The sequence below is a fragment of the Ooceraea biroi genome, chromosome 7, assembly GCF_003672135.1.
Source record: "Ooceraea biroi isolate clonal line C1 chromosome 7, Obir_v5.4, whole genome shotgun sequence".
NCBI classification, from domain to species: Eukaryota; Metazoa; Arthropoda; class Insecta; order Hymenoptera; family Formicidae; genus Ooceraea; species Ooceraea biroi.
The window spans coordinates 11007346-11023139 of record NC_039512.1 but is presented as its reverse complement, the minus strand read 5'-3'; the positions used below and the strand labels follow the sequence as shown (position 1 = coordinate 11023139).

At 39.4% G+C, this 15794-nt stretch overlaps 1 protein-coding gene across 1 annotated transcript; it reads left to right on the top strand.

Moving 5' to 3' along the window:
- Window positions 1–965: 965 nt before the first annotated feature.
- LOC113562280 (serine protease inhibitor 88Ea-like) lies at window positions 966–7229 on the top strand. Its single transcript, XM_026971155.1, has 4 exons — window positions 966–1133; window positions 4358–4699; window positions 5445–5820; window positions 5959–7229. The coding sequence occupies exons 1-4, from the start codon at window positions 1119–1121 to the stop codon at window positions 6540–6542; spliced, it is 1317 nt and encodes a 438-aa protein (XP_026826956.1). The 5' UTR covers window positions 966–1118; the 3' UTR covers window positions 6543–7229.
- The last annotated feature ends 8565 nt before the right edge of the window (window positions 7230–15794 follow it).

Sequence of the window (15794 nt, the reverse complement as noted above, 5' to 3'; positions counted from 1 at the left end):
TTAAGCGTAGCACTTGGTCGTTTATTAAGCTACTTGACTTGCCAATCTTGATCCACCTAGCAGTAGACAGACTCCTACGTAAGAGCAAATAACTCTAAAAACGAGAAAACCTTTTATTTATAACACATTTCCCTTATTCGATGTGAACTTATTTAGATACGCGTAAAGATTCTTTTAGATTTTCAGATTAAAAAATTAATAAAACTTTATTGTCCTTTTTAAATAAAAGAGACACAATTTCTAAAAAATCTTCAGCGGCTCGAAAGTTAACATGCATCACTATCAATACATTTTTTCTCGTTAAACAGATCTGCAAACGAAGGCGAAGCTCTTCGCAGATAAGTCTGTCCAAGCAAAGAGATAAGTATCCATAGAAAGCGAAATGCGCAAAACGGTTCGGAGGATTATAATGTCCGGTACGTTGTAGCATCCTTGAAAGAGGCAGAGGGATTTTCTGGTAATAAAATTGGTGATTACGACTGGGCATTTCCAAGAGACGAGGAAGTAATGACCGGCTTCTCGCGGGCGCGCGTGAGAAGCGTATTGCACATAAACGCAATCAGGGTCGGCACGCGAAAGGAAGAGCCTTGACTGACATGAAAATCAGTCGGATTTTCTGCAGCACTGAATACAATGAAAAGTCACGACTGAAAAGTTCTTACGAACTTCCTCAATCATTTCGACGTTTTTAATTGGAAACACATTCTATCTCATTACGATCGAGGAGAAAGTGAACATTCTTATCCCTTATCGGGTTTCCTGGAAGCATTATTAGGTGTTAATTATTATAATAAGTAAAGTAACGCTCGCGTAAGACTCCTTCAGGCGATGAGCTGGTGTTCGTTGGCTTCTCTTCATTCGATCCGACCCTGGATCCTGCTCGTGATGCGTGTCACGATGTTCCCCACGCAGACGCGATCAGTAAAATAGTGGGGAACGAGTGGGACCAGGCGTTCTCTTCGAGCGTCTCTTCGTGGTCGCTCAGCCTTCAGTCTTGTCTGCTCTTCATCATTGCTCGGACGTTCAGAATCGATTGCGCTGACTGATCAATATCTCCACTTGATTGACACTTCGTTCAGATTTCCTGATTTGCTGGAACCTCAAAAGAGTGCCGCACGATGTTTCTTCTCACGGTGAGTGCCTCATCATCGTCCATTCTTATTTTACATTTTGTTCCATATCGTTTTGTGAAATAATTTTGTAATGTGATTTTTGGAGGAAGCAACGGTCTCTCGTTTATTAGTTTGATATTTATTGCGATATTGTTCGCGTTGTTAGTACAGAGGCTTGTATTCTTCAAATCCTGCACTCCTTTGAAATGACCCTTGCTACGCTTGTCGGAAGTTCAACCGCGATAAGTCTTATCGAGAGACTTCAAGCGCGTGTCTTTGTGCTTGCGTGAATTACTTTGTGTATGAGTTCCAAATAAATTTCGCTTTTATTTTAATAAAATCGGTCTCAAAATTGTTGTAATGTTTCATCTTCCGCATATCATTTATCGTATCTCACAAGTATCGTTTAAAATTTGAAATTTTTTCTGATCTCATTGACAACAATATAAAACGATAAGATAAACTTGTAACGTAATAAATAAATCTTGAATTGAATATTTTATTATATTTCGGAGCTCATAATGTACATCCATGTAAAGTAGAATTGATAAATTTTTGATTAACAAAAAAAGAGTTTATTTTATGGCAATATAAATGGCAATACACACGATAATGAAAACTCTTTTTCGTATCCAAAGAACATCATTACTACAATATTAATGCTATAACTGTTTATTTTTATCTCATTTTATCTAGAACTACGTCAGATTTACATAATATCGTATCATTCTCGTTATTTCCAACATACGTCACGACATTACGATATTTTGACACACGCGATGCATTCTATAGATATACACGATAGATGTACACGTACACACATATTATCATTCGATGTGTCATATTGGGCAATTTTGAAAACAATGGTAAATAGTAGCATGATACGATCACAAATAGAACTCACAGACAACTATTCGTCAATTTTATCGTACGCATTTGACGCTGAACGTAAGTGTCAATTTTATGTCGACGTTAAATGCTATCTTCTGTCAGGGATATACAATTTTTCGTTTGCTGTCCCATTAATATCACTTTATATAATTTTATATAATATTACTATAAATAAAGTGACTTTATCTTCAGAAATTTTTGTTTGAAATTCTTTATTTTTTCATTTTCAATGTATTAATATTTTTCAGAAAAATTGCAATATTGCTAAAGAATTTTTATATTTTTTTTGACAGATTCGAGAAACAGAAGTGATTCTTTTTCCTGTATTTTAAAAACTTTTGTGTGTACTAAATTGCATCACATTTGAAACATTTAAAGAAGTAGAATGCAATTTTTCGGAAAATAATCAGATTATTTAATAATTCTGTTATTATTTTGGAAGACTTTTAAAGAATATAAGACAGTTGTGATCTGTTTAGAATCGAACTTTCTTACGTCACAATTATAACTTTCAATGAATTATTCACGCAGACATATATAAGAGTCATTATATCTTGCAACGTTCATATGAACACTACTACGCGCTGCTTTTTACAATTCTCAGGGAATTCCACATTGTTTCGTTCGATCATTCATAGAGTCGATTACGTCACGAGTGATTAATTCCAGCTTATTTAATCGGTCTCGTTCGTAAGAAGAAGGAAACGAGGAGAAGTGGTAACTCGTTCAATCCCAAGAATAAAGTTGGCAAAGTAGTCTACGAGTATACTCACGATGGTTGTATGTGATACGTGATCGTCATAATAACGAGCACACATAGTGGACAAATAATTCGCCGGTAATTCCCGCGTCGACGTCGTTAGGATTTCAGTCTCGTAAAATAACATGATTCTTATTCCCAATTCTAACTGCGCTTTCATTTCAGACAACTTTTATTCCCTCACTCGTGAATTTTGATTTCAAGTTTGAGTGTCTTTCGTCGGAATTTCGATTATAATTTCAATTTTCAGACTGATTCTTATTCCAATTTTAATTTTAATTTCAGTTTTTATCTTCATTTTTTTCACGCAGTAAAGAATTATACAATAGTGCACCAGTCGTGCTGAATGTTTACAAAACTGCGTGCATTTCATTGCAGTAGACTATTAATTATTCTCCTGCATTGAGCAAGTTTCGAATGGTTTCTTTGCCGTGCTGCGGCCTATCGCGATGATCCTCTTCTCACTTGACATGAAACAGCCACTTTCGTCACATAAAACTGAGTCTTCGTCATACGTTAATTCCTTTCATGAAAGCCGGATGCCCTGTGATGTCACGGTGTCGGCTCCGCACGGCTGCTTTCACTCGTTTCCCAGCCGATGATTTCCGATCCGGCCGCAATTTCGCCGTAATTTTGCACGGAAAATCACAAACTGAGGGCCCTTCCGTGGAACGAAAATCGTGAAGAAACCGTACGGTTGCGTCACGCCAAATAAGAGGCCTTGCATCTTGCTGGTGTTACAGGTACTCCACGGTCCCGGTTGGTCAGGAAAATGAGCACCATAGAACCTTCAGAAGATAGAGATACGAATCTCCCAGCGGCCGTACGTAGTCGTTTCTGACGTTTTCGAGATTTAAATCCTTGATCTTTAGGTGGCTGGTCGTGTTCGGCCAGGATTAGCCATCGCTAAAAGGATTACAACTGGTCACGATGACGCGATCGATTCTTCGATATAACGACCGGTTCGCACGCGGTCGGATACGGTCTGGAAACTCGAATGAATTAAAGGCTATTGTTACGAGCAGGCAGCTATCGGAAGCATTACGAAAAAAGGCCACGGAGATCTCGGATTTCTTCCGTCGTTTCGTCTTACGTCCTCTGCATTGAACAACGAGCATCGTTCCACGTCCTCGCTTTCTCTGTCGTCTACCGAGAAAGTTTTTTCCTCCCGCACGAAGTATTTGGACGAGAGAATGCTGGCCCATTTCACTCGTTTGAAGTATCTTTAGCTTCTTTACATTGGAAGATGCGTGCAGGAACTTGTCGAAAGCAGCAATAAATTTAGTTTCCATAATTTCCATAATGCCGAAACTGAAATCGCATTTTTCACCTGCAAGAATCATTCGAGCTCAATAAATGAAAATGATAGTATTTATTTTTCTCATTTCGTCAATTATCTTCTTCTTGGCCTTATTTTTGTTTCAATGTCTTAAGTAAATTCTCTCACCAGCTAAGTCTTGAATAAAAATAACTTGATTATACGTGATGTTGATCACGTTAATTATTATGTAATATTATTAATATCTATCTATCTATTATGATATGTAAAAACACAATTTTCTCTTTCTAATATCGTGCTTTCTTCTTTTTTCAGGCGGTACCACTGCTGCTAGCGATCAGCAGGATTTCGGCGCAATGTCTGACAGGCAACGATGTCCCATCATTGATGGACCCGGCATCGAAAATATCGCTGACGGACGCCCGTTATAATTTCGCACTCGATAGTCTGAAGAAGGCCGCGCTGATCGAAACGCGGGACAACGTCTTCTTCAGCCCACACAGTCTGCACCAGGCCTTGAGTCTGGCGTACTTCGGAGCCCGCGGCACCACCGAAGAATCCCTCAAGACGGCTCTGCGCATTCCCGAGCACCTCTCCAAAGTTGACGTGCAACGCTACTACGCTTTTGAGAGATCGATCAACGAGATGCGCTCTCAGGTGAGCAATTATTCTGGCGCGATTGCACAACCACTTGGCGATTTACTTCGTCGTCGCTAGGTATGTCAAGGCGAATCGCACGCGATTTATCGTCACATCGACGAGGATAAATATGCCAAGTGCTTGGGTCTCAAGGTCCTTGCAAAACCTAAAGCTGGTCCGGAATTCGCCTTGGACGACTTTAGGACCTTGCTGAGCAAATTCGATTCTCAGTTGTATGAATAAATTCGGATGATGCCACTTAGAAATCTCTGTTTAGAGGACTTGCCATTTAGATAGGTATCAGAGGTGATTAAAAGAGATGCAAATCCTGTTGTCAGATCGTTGCATATTAAATGTAAAATTAAAGTAAAAAATTGACTTAAGGCAAGGATATTTCATGGATGCTATATTTATTAGATTACGATAATAAAATTAAAAACATGTCTTTAAATAAGAAAAAGATAAGAAAATTAAAGTTTTCTAAAAATTGTAAAGTTGTTGCGAATCTTTAATAGCAAGATTGTCTTGCATCTTCTTCCTTAAGTATAAATAAATGTAAAATAATTTATGATATCAGTAAATCAATAATTTGGAGATGTTAGATATTTATTATCTCAAATCTTTTATAGATTTTATGAAAAATTTATATAAAAAGAATATCCTGAAGACTGCGCAAATAAATACATAATTTTGTTGATTTAGTAATTCATTATTCTGGAGACTTTACAAACGAGTTTCTCATCTTCGACGTTCTACGTTTCAGATAAATAGCTCGGAGTCTTATGAGTACAACGTCGCAAATAGATTTTGGATCACAAATACTAAGAAGTTGCGTGAGTGCATGCTCGATTTCTTCAACGATCAACTGCAAGTGACCGATTTCCGTACGAACCCCGCTCAGGTGCGAAATCACATTAACGAATGGATCAGCAACATGACAAAGGGTCACATCCGCGAACTTCTGCCACCCAACAGCATTAGCGAGGACACCGATTTGGTCCTGGCGAATGCCGTTTACTTCAAGGGTTTGTGGGCTCACCGTTTCGATCCGAAAAACTCCCAACGTGACATTTTCTACTCTTCCGGAATGCAGAACTCTGTCATCACTTTCATGCGACAGAAAGGACAATTCCATCATCGTAAGTTTCATACATAGCGATGTAACGTTTTAATCTTTAGTGATTTATTTTCTAAATTAATGATTAATCAATATACTTAATTCTTCATTAATTTTATATTCATTTGCTGGTTTCTAATTTTAATATTTTCCTTTTTAGACGTTTCTGAGGACTTGGGCGCGTACGTCTTGGAACTACCCTACAAGGGCAACGAAATATCGATGTTCGTATTGCTGCCTCCGTTCTCCATCATGTACTCCGGTCAGAATCCCTCAAACGAGCCCCAGGACGGCATTCGCCAGTTGGTGGAACGCCTAGCGACCGAGAGAGGATCGCAGCTGCTTCGCGAAATGTTGCAGGACAGAATGACATATCGGGAGGTCGAAGTGAGCCTGCCACGTTTCGAGCTCGAGCGAGAACTGCCAGTTGCTCAGCTGTTAAGCCAATTGGGTGCCGGCGAGCTTTTCTCCAACTCCGCCGATCTGCGTGGCTTCCTCGCTGATGGAGAGCAGAGTCTGACTCTCGGTGATGCAGTGCATCGCGCCCGCATCGAGGTCACGGAAGAAGGCACCACAGCGGCAGCAGCCACCGCGATCCTCACCTTCCGCTCGAGTCGGCCCATGGACCCCGCTGTCTTTAAAGCCAATCATCCGTTCGTCTACCTGATCTATGACAAGACTAGCAACACTATTCTCTTCACCGGCATCTTCCGCAAACCCGAAACGCAGCAACCTGCTGCTTAGGTTGACCGCGCGAAGACAAGAAGCGTTTTTTTGTCTTTGACCAGCCAGTCTCTCTTCTCTATTTCTGTTTACTCCGGAAGATTCTTAGATCATGGAATCTTTCCTCCTCGTCATCGTCTTCTTCTTCTTCCTCATCAGGTTTGACTCAATTTCCGACACAGAACTTGTTAGCACGTGTGTGTGATATTGAGTGATTCTTTGAGTTGATGATCGGGCACTTCTTTGGTTCTGATCTTGCTGCAAAACTGGCGAGGATTTGATTGTTAACTTCCTGCGGATTTCGGAGGATCGCTTATGATACTCGCCTCCGGTAATTTCCCAAGGGAGTCCATTGCATGAATCTCATTAATTTATTCTTGTATATTTATCGAATTTATATTGTACCTTTTACGGCTTTACCCTCTTATTTTTTGTAGGTAGATCTTTTGTAAAATAAGACAAAAGTTTTATATAGATACGTACGTTACGAATATTGATGATACGATGAATTTTTTAGTGAACTGCAACCTCGCTAATTGACTGAAATATGTTTTATAAATATTTTCTGGCAAATTACAGAAAAAAGAATGATAATGCGCTAAATACACTTATAATAGTGAGAAAAAGCTGTAAAAATACGAACTACATTGTGGAGATTTATGTAATAAAAAGAAAGTAAAGAAAAATTTTACTTTTAGATTTTATAAATAAGTGTTGTATATATTTTTCATCTCATCCTGATATTATTTTGAGAACGGCAATTATTTTTCCAATAATGTATTAATTATGTTATTGGGAAAATTGTCTGTTTTATTTTGTAGAAGCTCTTTTTTCTTTCACGATTAATTAAACAATTATATCTTGTAATCTTTTTATATTGAACGTTATATGTTATAATTACATCTTTTAATAAAGATTGTTATAATCCATATATTTAGAAATTCTGTATACAGAGTGAGGCACCTAAAACAGGCCACCTGAACATCTCGGCTGTTATTGGTGATAGAAAAAAATGTGCCAGACCAAACTTGCATGGTTTCGAGGTTATATTGCCTAGAGTTCTCTGCTATTGAAAATACCGTAAATTCAGAAATGAAAAAGTTCTAGCCGTTAGAAATTTTTTCTTTTCCGAGAAGTTCTGAGTTGATGATATCATTATTTTTTATATTGCCTAGAGTTCTCTGCTATTGAAAATACCGTAAACTCGGAAATGAAAAAGTTCTAGCACTTAGCAATTTTAGCCTTCAGTGACCTTGAATGATTTTGACCCGTAGATCAATGTGCGCATCTTCAAACGCTCTACTAGATGGTACGTAAAAACACATATCATACCCTTTAAAAAAACGAAGTTGACCTTCATATGACCTCTACGCGTCCACCTAATAAAAAATTATTTAGAACAAATTATGTGTCCCTCGAAACCATGCAAGTTTGGTCTGACACATTTTTTTCTATCACCAATAACAGCCGAGATATTCAGGTGGCCTGTTTTAGGTGCCTCACCCTGTATTATAATATACAGAATTTTAGTAAATCATGACACAAAAGTTTCTGATATAACTATAAGTAATATATTAGCATAATATAATATAATAATAGTACAATTTGGCAATCAATATTATCAATCGCAACTTTATCAACTGTATGAGAAAATGTACATGAACGTGATATGCAATATTTACTCCAGGAAAAATATTCCATTCATTTTGATAAAAACGTTTAAATTAATCTAATCGTTACTTCCACAGAAAATCAGAAATTAATAATAAAAAAATCTTTTCAACTTTATATCGACCGATTTCTCAACAGATTTTTGCAGTCGACAGCTTGCGCCTCTCTTGGCGGAATCGGCAAGCTAAACTTCGAAACTTTGGGGCCCATTCACCACTTCACCAGGCCTGACGTCATTGGGCCCCGCTTGCCACGGCTTCGTATCCTTGCGTGCTTGTTAATCGCGTATACGTGTACGTGTATTTTGCGTGGCTTCGTGTATCAGCGACCGTTAGCCGGTAGCATCCGCAAAACACGAGCACGCCAGGATCTGCTGCAGCCGTTGGCATCCGATTGCGTCACGTAGAACACACGCACGTATACGCACTCGTATGCACACATAGACACATGCCATGTTGTAACAAACACAGAAGAAACACAAGTCGAACAAGCGTCTTAGTTCACGCTTCGAGTCCTTGACGTGCTACAAGATGACGAGAAAGAGATGAGCAAACTCGAGATCCGTGAGACGTGATCACTCGCGCTTCCTCGAAGCTATACGAGCGTCGCCACTTTTAGTCTTCTCGGACTTCGTGTGATCTAATTTGGACTCATCAACTCGAGAGAAGTTGAGTGGATCGCTCGTTTTTCTTCGCATCTTTTTGTCTTTCTTTAAGTCCGATCTCTTGACCTGTTGGCATTTTCTCATTTCTTCTTCCATGTACAATATGTTTTCCTCAATTATTTCTCGAATAATATATTCATCAGAAGCTTATATAAATACGCTTATTTCTTCTTTTTTAGCATTATCTTCTTTATAGCATTTAGTAACTTGTTTGCAAGTGTAGCAACCGGTTGAAATGCAAGTAACGATTAGATAAATGAAAATTGGAGTACCGAGTGGGCCGACCAGTTAATAAATTATTATCACGCAGAATGTACATTCCGCAATATAAATACTTAATAAATTATTAGGAGTGTGATTTAGTTTTGAGGGTTTTGCAACAGATGGCTGTAGTGTCAGTTTGTTCCAATAGCTGTTTCCGATAACTGTTGTTTCTTACAGTGTTGACATTATCCATGACATTTAGTAGCATTATAGCAATAGATGCAATAAGAGCCGTGTTTGTATCATCGTAAAAATGCAACTTCCGAAACAGCATTTTCGACATGCGTTGCTTTTGTTTTTTAATCAAAAGAAAACTGCGGCTGACGGTTATAGAATTCTTGTGGAAACTTATGGTGATTCTGCCCCATCAATTAAGACGTGTGAATACTGGTTTAGACGCTTTAAAAGTCGTGATACTGATGTGAAGGACAAAGAACGCTCGGGACAACTAAGAAAGCTTGAAAATGCAGATTTGCAAGCATTATTGCACGAAAATCCAACACAATCTACTTCAGAACTTGCCAGAGCATTAAATATTGATCATACAACAGTTACCAAACATTTACATGAAATGGGAAAAATTCAGAAAGAAGGGAAATGGGTTCGACATCAATTATCGGAAAGTGCCATTTGAACATTTGCATTTCGTTGATCGCCAGGCAAAAAAAGAAGAGTCTTTTGTCTCGGATTGTTACTGGGGATGAAAAGTGGATCTATTTTGATAATCCCAAACGCAGAAAATCATGGGTGGATCCAGGCCAACCGTCAACATCCACTCCGAGACGCAATATTGACGGTTCAAAAGTAATGCTCTGTATTTGGTGGGATGAAGAAGGTATAGGCTGTTAAATCCGCATGAGACTGTCACGGCTGATCGTTATCGACACCAATTGTACAAGTTGAAGCAAGCATTGGACCAAAAACGACCACCAATTGCGAGTAAACGACGGAAAGTGATTCTTCTTCGTGACAACGCTCGACCTGACGTTGCGTTATCAGTGAAACAAACACTATTAGAGCTTGAATGGCAAGTCTTACCGCACCCCGCGTATTCTCCATGCGATTATTATTTGTTCCGGTCGATGCAACACGCTTTAGAGGATACACACTTTCATAATTTCGAAGAAGTGCGAAAATTCGTCGACGAATGGATCAACTGAAAAGAAGAGTCATTTTATCGTGGTGGAATCCATCTCTTGCCAGAAAGATGGGAAAAAGTGATAGAAAACGAAGGAAAATATTTTGATTAAGGTATTCATTCATTATCATATTTAAATACATGCGTTTTTGAGCAAAAAAACCCTCAAAACTAAATCACACCCCTAATATATAATTCAATTCTAATCGCTTTCTTAACAAAAAATTCCAAAGTAAAAATTATTTTATAAGAAATGCTTAAAAGATGTATTTTAGAAATACTTTAAAGTACATCTGCACGAATATGTGCAAATTCTGTGTCAATATATCTGCAACTTATTAACTTAATAAATGAGATAAGACAAAATTAGAATATTGAAAGCACGACTGGCTGACATTCTTTGAAGATTTCTGTGTCGAAGGCATTTCAATGACAATAGCGATGGTTTGGAATTCTTCTTACCATCAATAAGGCGCGATTCTTCGCGTGTCCATAGCTAGATGTCTTTCATTGCCTACAGAAAATCGACAATTATTGTCGCATTGGCGCGTCCGGGTTTTCTTTTATTCGAGCGCGAAGCTCGTGGGCGCGATATGACAAACGACGTCGTTCTATCTGAGCCTCTTGTCTGGCATTCCCGCCGGCTTTTCGAATACCCGCGGATTATTGTGCGTCTCCTCCACCACGTGGATGCACATTTTTCAGCGCGCCCTGAAAGAGAGACGTATATCCGGATGCGCGAATAATCGAGCGTATCGCTTGTTCATGTACGCGTGCGTGCATATTTCGGCCTCTCTCGATTTACCGTTGTTTCACGACCGCCGAATCTCTCCGCAATTCCGAAACTCCGCGCCCGGTTAAATAAGACGTCGAGGTAACTGTTGGCGCCATTGACAACCGCGAACAGAAAAGATATGCTCTGAGAAAAGGCTGCTGAGAAATCTCCAATTTCATAATCTTACGCTTTCTGATTATACCATCATTAATTCGAAGATGTTCCATTTGCTTTTCACAGTGTGTCATGTTTCCTTATTTCATTCTATTCTCTTTCTCTTCACGTAATATTTTATAATATTAAAATTATGTTAATTGCGATGTTGTGTAAATCGATAATGTTGATATCTCCTTAGTAGCAAAAAGAGAAAAAGATCGTTCAAGATGATACTCGACTCGATAAGAAGCGCACTTGAACATTAAAGAGAGTCTTCTCCCGATTCCTAGAAAACAGGAAGGTTGAAATTTTTCTAGGATTTATCTATATAATGAGAATTGGACGAACTTTCGTTTTCCAAAATATTACTGAATATACAATAAATATATTGATGTTTTTACATTCAACAGAGATTGCGGCCAATTCGTGATACTGAAGAATCCGGTTCAGGCCAAGCACGATCTTGAAGGTAAGTTCATAAATGTTTTTATTTCTCTGCTGTCCAGAAAAATCATATTTATTTATTAAATTGACACAAAACAGACTTTGGCATTAAAACAGACGCATCGCTATTAATGCGATTATGCATCTCTAGTGTGTTAAACTCAGATTTTTTGCATCATCAGTTAAATGAAGCCGTAAAAATTATAATCTTAAATGAACATTTTTTATATAATGAAAGTATAAGAATACATATACACATACACACCCATCTTGTGCATCCTTGAAATTACCAGTACTCTACCAAACATCAACCTTGAATTCAAGATCGCACAACATTCTGGTGTTGTTCGATCGATTGTTTTGACGGCACTACATCGATGCAAAGTTTTTTGTATTATTAATTGAATATTATAATAAATTGCGTCTTTTTAATGTTATTATAATTCCTAATACAAAGTTTTGCGTTTAAATTTTGCTAAAAGAATCCGCACGATTTTTCCGGTCAGCCCAATATTTTTTTATTTTCATTGTTACAAGCTTCAAAACTCTTAATGCATGTCTTTTTTATGTCCTCATTAATTAAGAAATTGCAGAATAGGAATACTGGTCCCTCCAGATCGTTTCTTGTCGTCTCCGATCAGGCCGGCGAAAACTCGTCGACCGCCCTCGACCGCCTTCTTTTTTTTTGGTCCCGAACGCGAGATAGCAAACGTATGGCTCGTATGGTCACTTTCTTTCTTTCGACGACGATGACGATGACGACGACGACGACACGGCCGATGGCGGCGGTGGCGAGTCGGTCACGCGCGCTTTTTCGCACGACGTTCCACATCCTTTGTCCGCGCACCGTAATTATATGACTTCACCGACGCCGACATCGCGAACGAGATCATCCTGAAGTCACGCGTGTCAAATTCCGCACGGTCATCCGTCACCGTTTTTCCCAAACCGCAAATCGGTCAGAGAGTGTATACAAGGCGTTTCAGAATAAATACCGAAACATCGGGTTGCTGTTGCGTGCAACTGATAGACTTGTAGCGGTCATTTCAGGGAATCTGTCCGATGAGACAAGGCACACGATAGACGAGAAGATTTGGGGCTGCAGACGCGCACGCAAAGTCAAGTATTTTGAAAATTGTTATTTGAATACTCCTTCTTACGATTTCCACGGAATCCGCGGATTTTGATTTGCATCTTTACATAAGGAAGTTCCAAATTTGTCAAATTTTCGAATCTTGTGTTCTTTGTTCCAGGCGATCGTAAAGTTTTTCCGCGGGTCGCGATCGGGTCCACAATGAATTTCGAAATAATTCAGATCACGCTGCTTTTTTTTGCTCCGGCAATGTAATCTCGTAATCGTTAGACCAGAGATTCGTGGAAGTTACGAGTCGAGGTGACGAGAGGAGAGGAAAGAAAGAAATATCCGTCACGCGCTGTTATGATCGGTCGCAGGAACTGACAAAGGCTTTTTGACGCGCATGGCTGGTCTTTGGATGGCTTCGCCATCTTGAGCACTTGTCTGTACTCATATAATAATTTTGTGTTTAACATTATCCGTATAAAAAGAATTCAGATTTCACCCAGAAAATCGCAAAAACATTTTTAGACATTTTTCTATATTCGTAATATAAATAAATTTTGTTATTCGTTTCTCATCGTTTTTTTCGGAGAACAAATTTTTAATATAAGACTACGGTAATTGATGAGAAAAATGTGATGTGTAAAAATCTGTAAGATTATTCAAGAGAGTACCCTACGCAAGTATTTATGGCGCCTAGTGTACCTACGAACAACTATGTTAACGCGGAATATTCCTGCATTCCTCGCGATGCAATCCGCAGCTTTTTATCTCGGACCGGCCGTGGGGAGACGGATGTTTCCCGGGATAACTGCTGATCACGCGCTCATCCGCATCGCCACGACGACGTTAACGAGACAGAGACGACAGCGTTGATGATCGTTCACACCCCTTTATTGCATCCAGCGGTGCACGTGACGTCAGCAATTGCGCGATGGATGGATCCTTGGACCGGGGAACCGTTGAGATCAACGGATCCCGTTTAGTGTTCGCCAATTGATTTGTCAATTGATTCGCCAATTGGCCATGAAAGTTACTTTAATTGGGTCGATCGGCAGCCCTTCTCTTGAATCGCACGCCTTTCGTTTGTCCTGGTTTCCGCTGCCATTTGTCGTCGACGCCATTATCGTTATTGCGCTCATAATCTACATCGGCCCGAAGACCGAGATATCGCCGTAAGGGCGGTTCGCTTTAGTAGATTCTACGTCGCCGGATAACGATCGTGATGCAAATTGCGCGAATTCTATACCGCCCCTCACCATCCCCTCTCCTGCCGGCGATTAGCTGAGGGATCGTGCAATCGCAATCGCGAGTCGCGTGGAAAAGAAAGAAACGTTCGCAATGGGAAAAAAGCGCGTCACGCGGCGGTCGATCTCGTATCTGTCAGTGAGATAACATCGAATTCCAATGGCGGCTCACACCCACTCTCGATCTAGTGGGTGAACTCCACGCCCGTGATACGAGCGAAACGCACCCCGTGAGATCAAACTTAGCTACTCCCTTTTCTCTTTCTCTTAAATTTTCAGTTGCAATTGGTATAAATTTCTTCTTCTCCTCAGTTTTTATTTTTATTTTAAGATCTGAAGAAGAAGGGAAATAAAAATATAAATCTTATAATCGAAAAATTTAAAATTAATAAAATTAAATAAAAAATAAAATACTAAATCACACTTTCGCGAAGCAATGTATAAAAATGTGTAATAATTACTTCCGCTAAAAGAAATAATAATAAAAAACTGGAAGTTATTACACATATATTAGCACTTTTTAATATCTAAACTCGAAACACGATTTTTATAAAGAGATGTTATTAAAAAGCAATCACATCAGTGCAAAAATATATTTCCAAGATCTCAGTTTGATCCAACGAATTATTTTGTGTTACATTATAATGCATAATACTAACATTTATCACAAAAATATAGACAATCGTCTTCAAATATCTGAACTCAAAAGATTTGCCGTATTGATAAAAAAGTACAGAGTACGGAGTATCCGGGCCCGCAACGAGCGGGGAAATGTTCTTCGTGTCCTGGTTACGGGTCTGGCGGATAAACGCCGTCGCCGCCGCCTCTAACGTTTACCTATAAATCAATTTAATCGTGCGTACAAAGAGATAAGCATCGCACGCCGAGCTAATGTAATCGTCCCAATGCTTCGTCGATCCGGAGCAAGCAGTTTCTCTGTCTCGTCGCAAAAACTTTGATCCGGAGCACTTCCCCTGCCCCTCCCCGTCTCGCCCTTAAAGCAAGATTTATTGTCGTTTAGCCTACGACCTGTCGCACCACATAGTTGCGAACGCGTTCACACGTAATGCGTGTGTAATCCGCGCGATGCAAATTTTTTGCCCCTCCATGACGTGATGCCTTGTATTTTCTTCGTATTAAAGTGTTGTATCAAATTTTCCAGTCTATGATTCACTGGATGATCTCGATATTACAATCTGAAATCTTGAGCAAATAAAAACGACTGCGGTTTAACATGAAAATTCTTTACATCGTAATTATCGCGTTTAACGGGTCTTACTATTCCTAACAAGAAAGTTTTCAATCTCCCGGCGGTGACTCGATTCCACTTATGTAAAAACCGTGCAGTTATGTTGAAAAAAAAGAAGCTGAAGATTAAAGCGAGAGGCGTTTTTAGTGACGACGGCGACGGCGTTTATTTAATCTCGAAGATTCCGCTGGCGCGGATGCACGCGGACACAGGCAGAAGCGGAGGTTTTATGCCGGCCCCGCTTGATACTTTCTTGGCCGCAATTAAGAGCGCGCAAAATCCAAAGCGAGCGGCCAATTAGATGAAAATGGAACGCGCCGCCACCGATCTATTACGCACTCTCGAAGACCCAGGGAATTCCGTGGAATCCCGCAGCGCACCGAAATGCAATTTCGTCGTCTTTGATTTTGCGAGCGCGAATAACTCCGACTCCGATTTAAAATAAAAGTTTTATTACCCCAATACATATCGATCTGTAATTCTTTGATGACTCCCAAATTGCAGGATACGTTCAACGTTCGACAATATTAAACGATATTAAACCGAATGGCCGTTAAAGATGATGGAAAACGATAAAAATTCTCTCC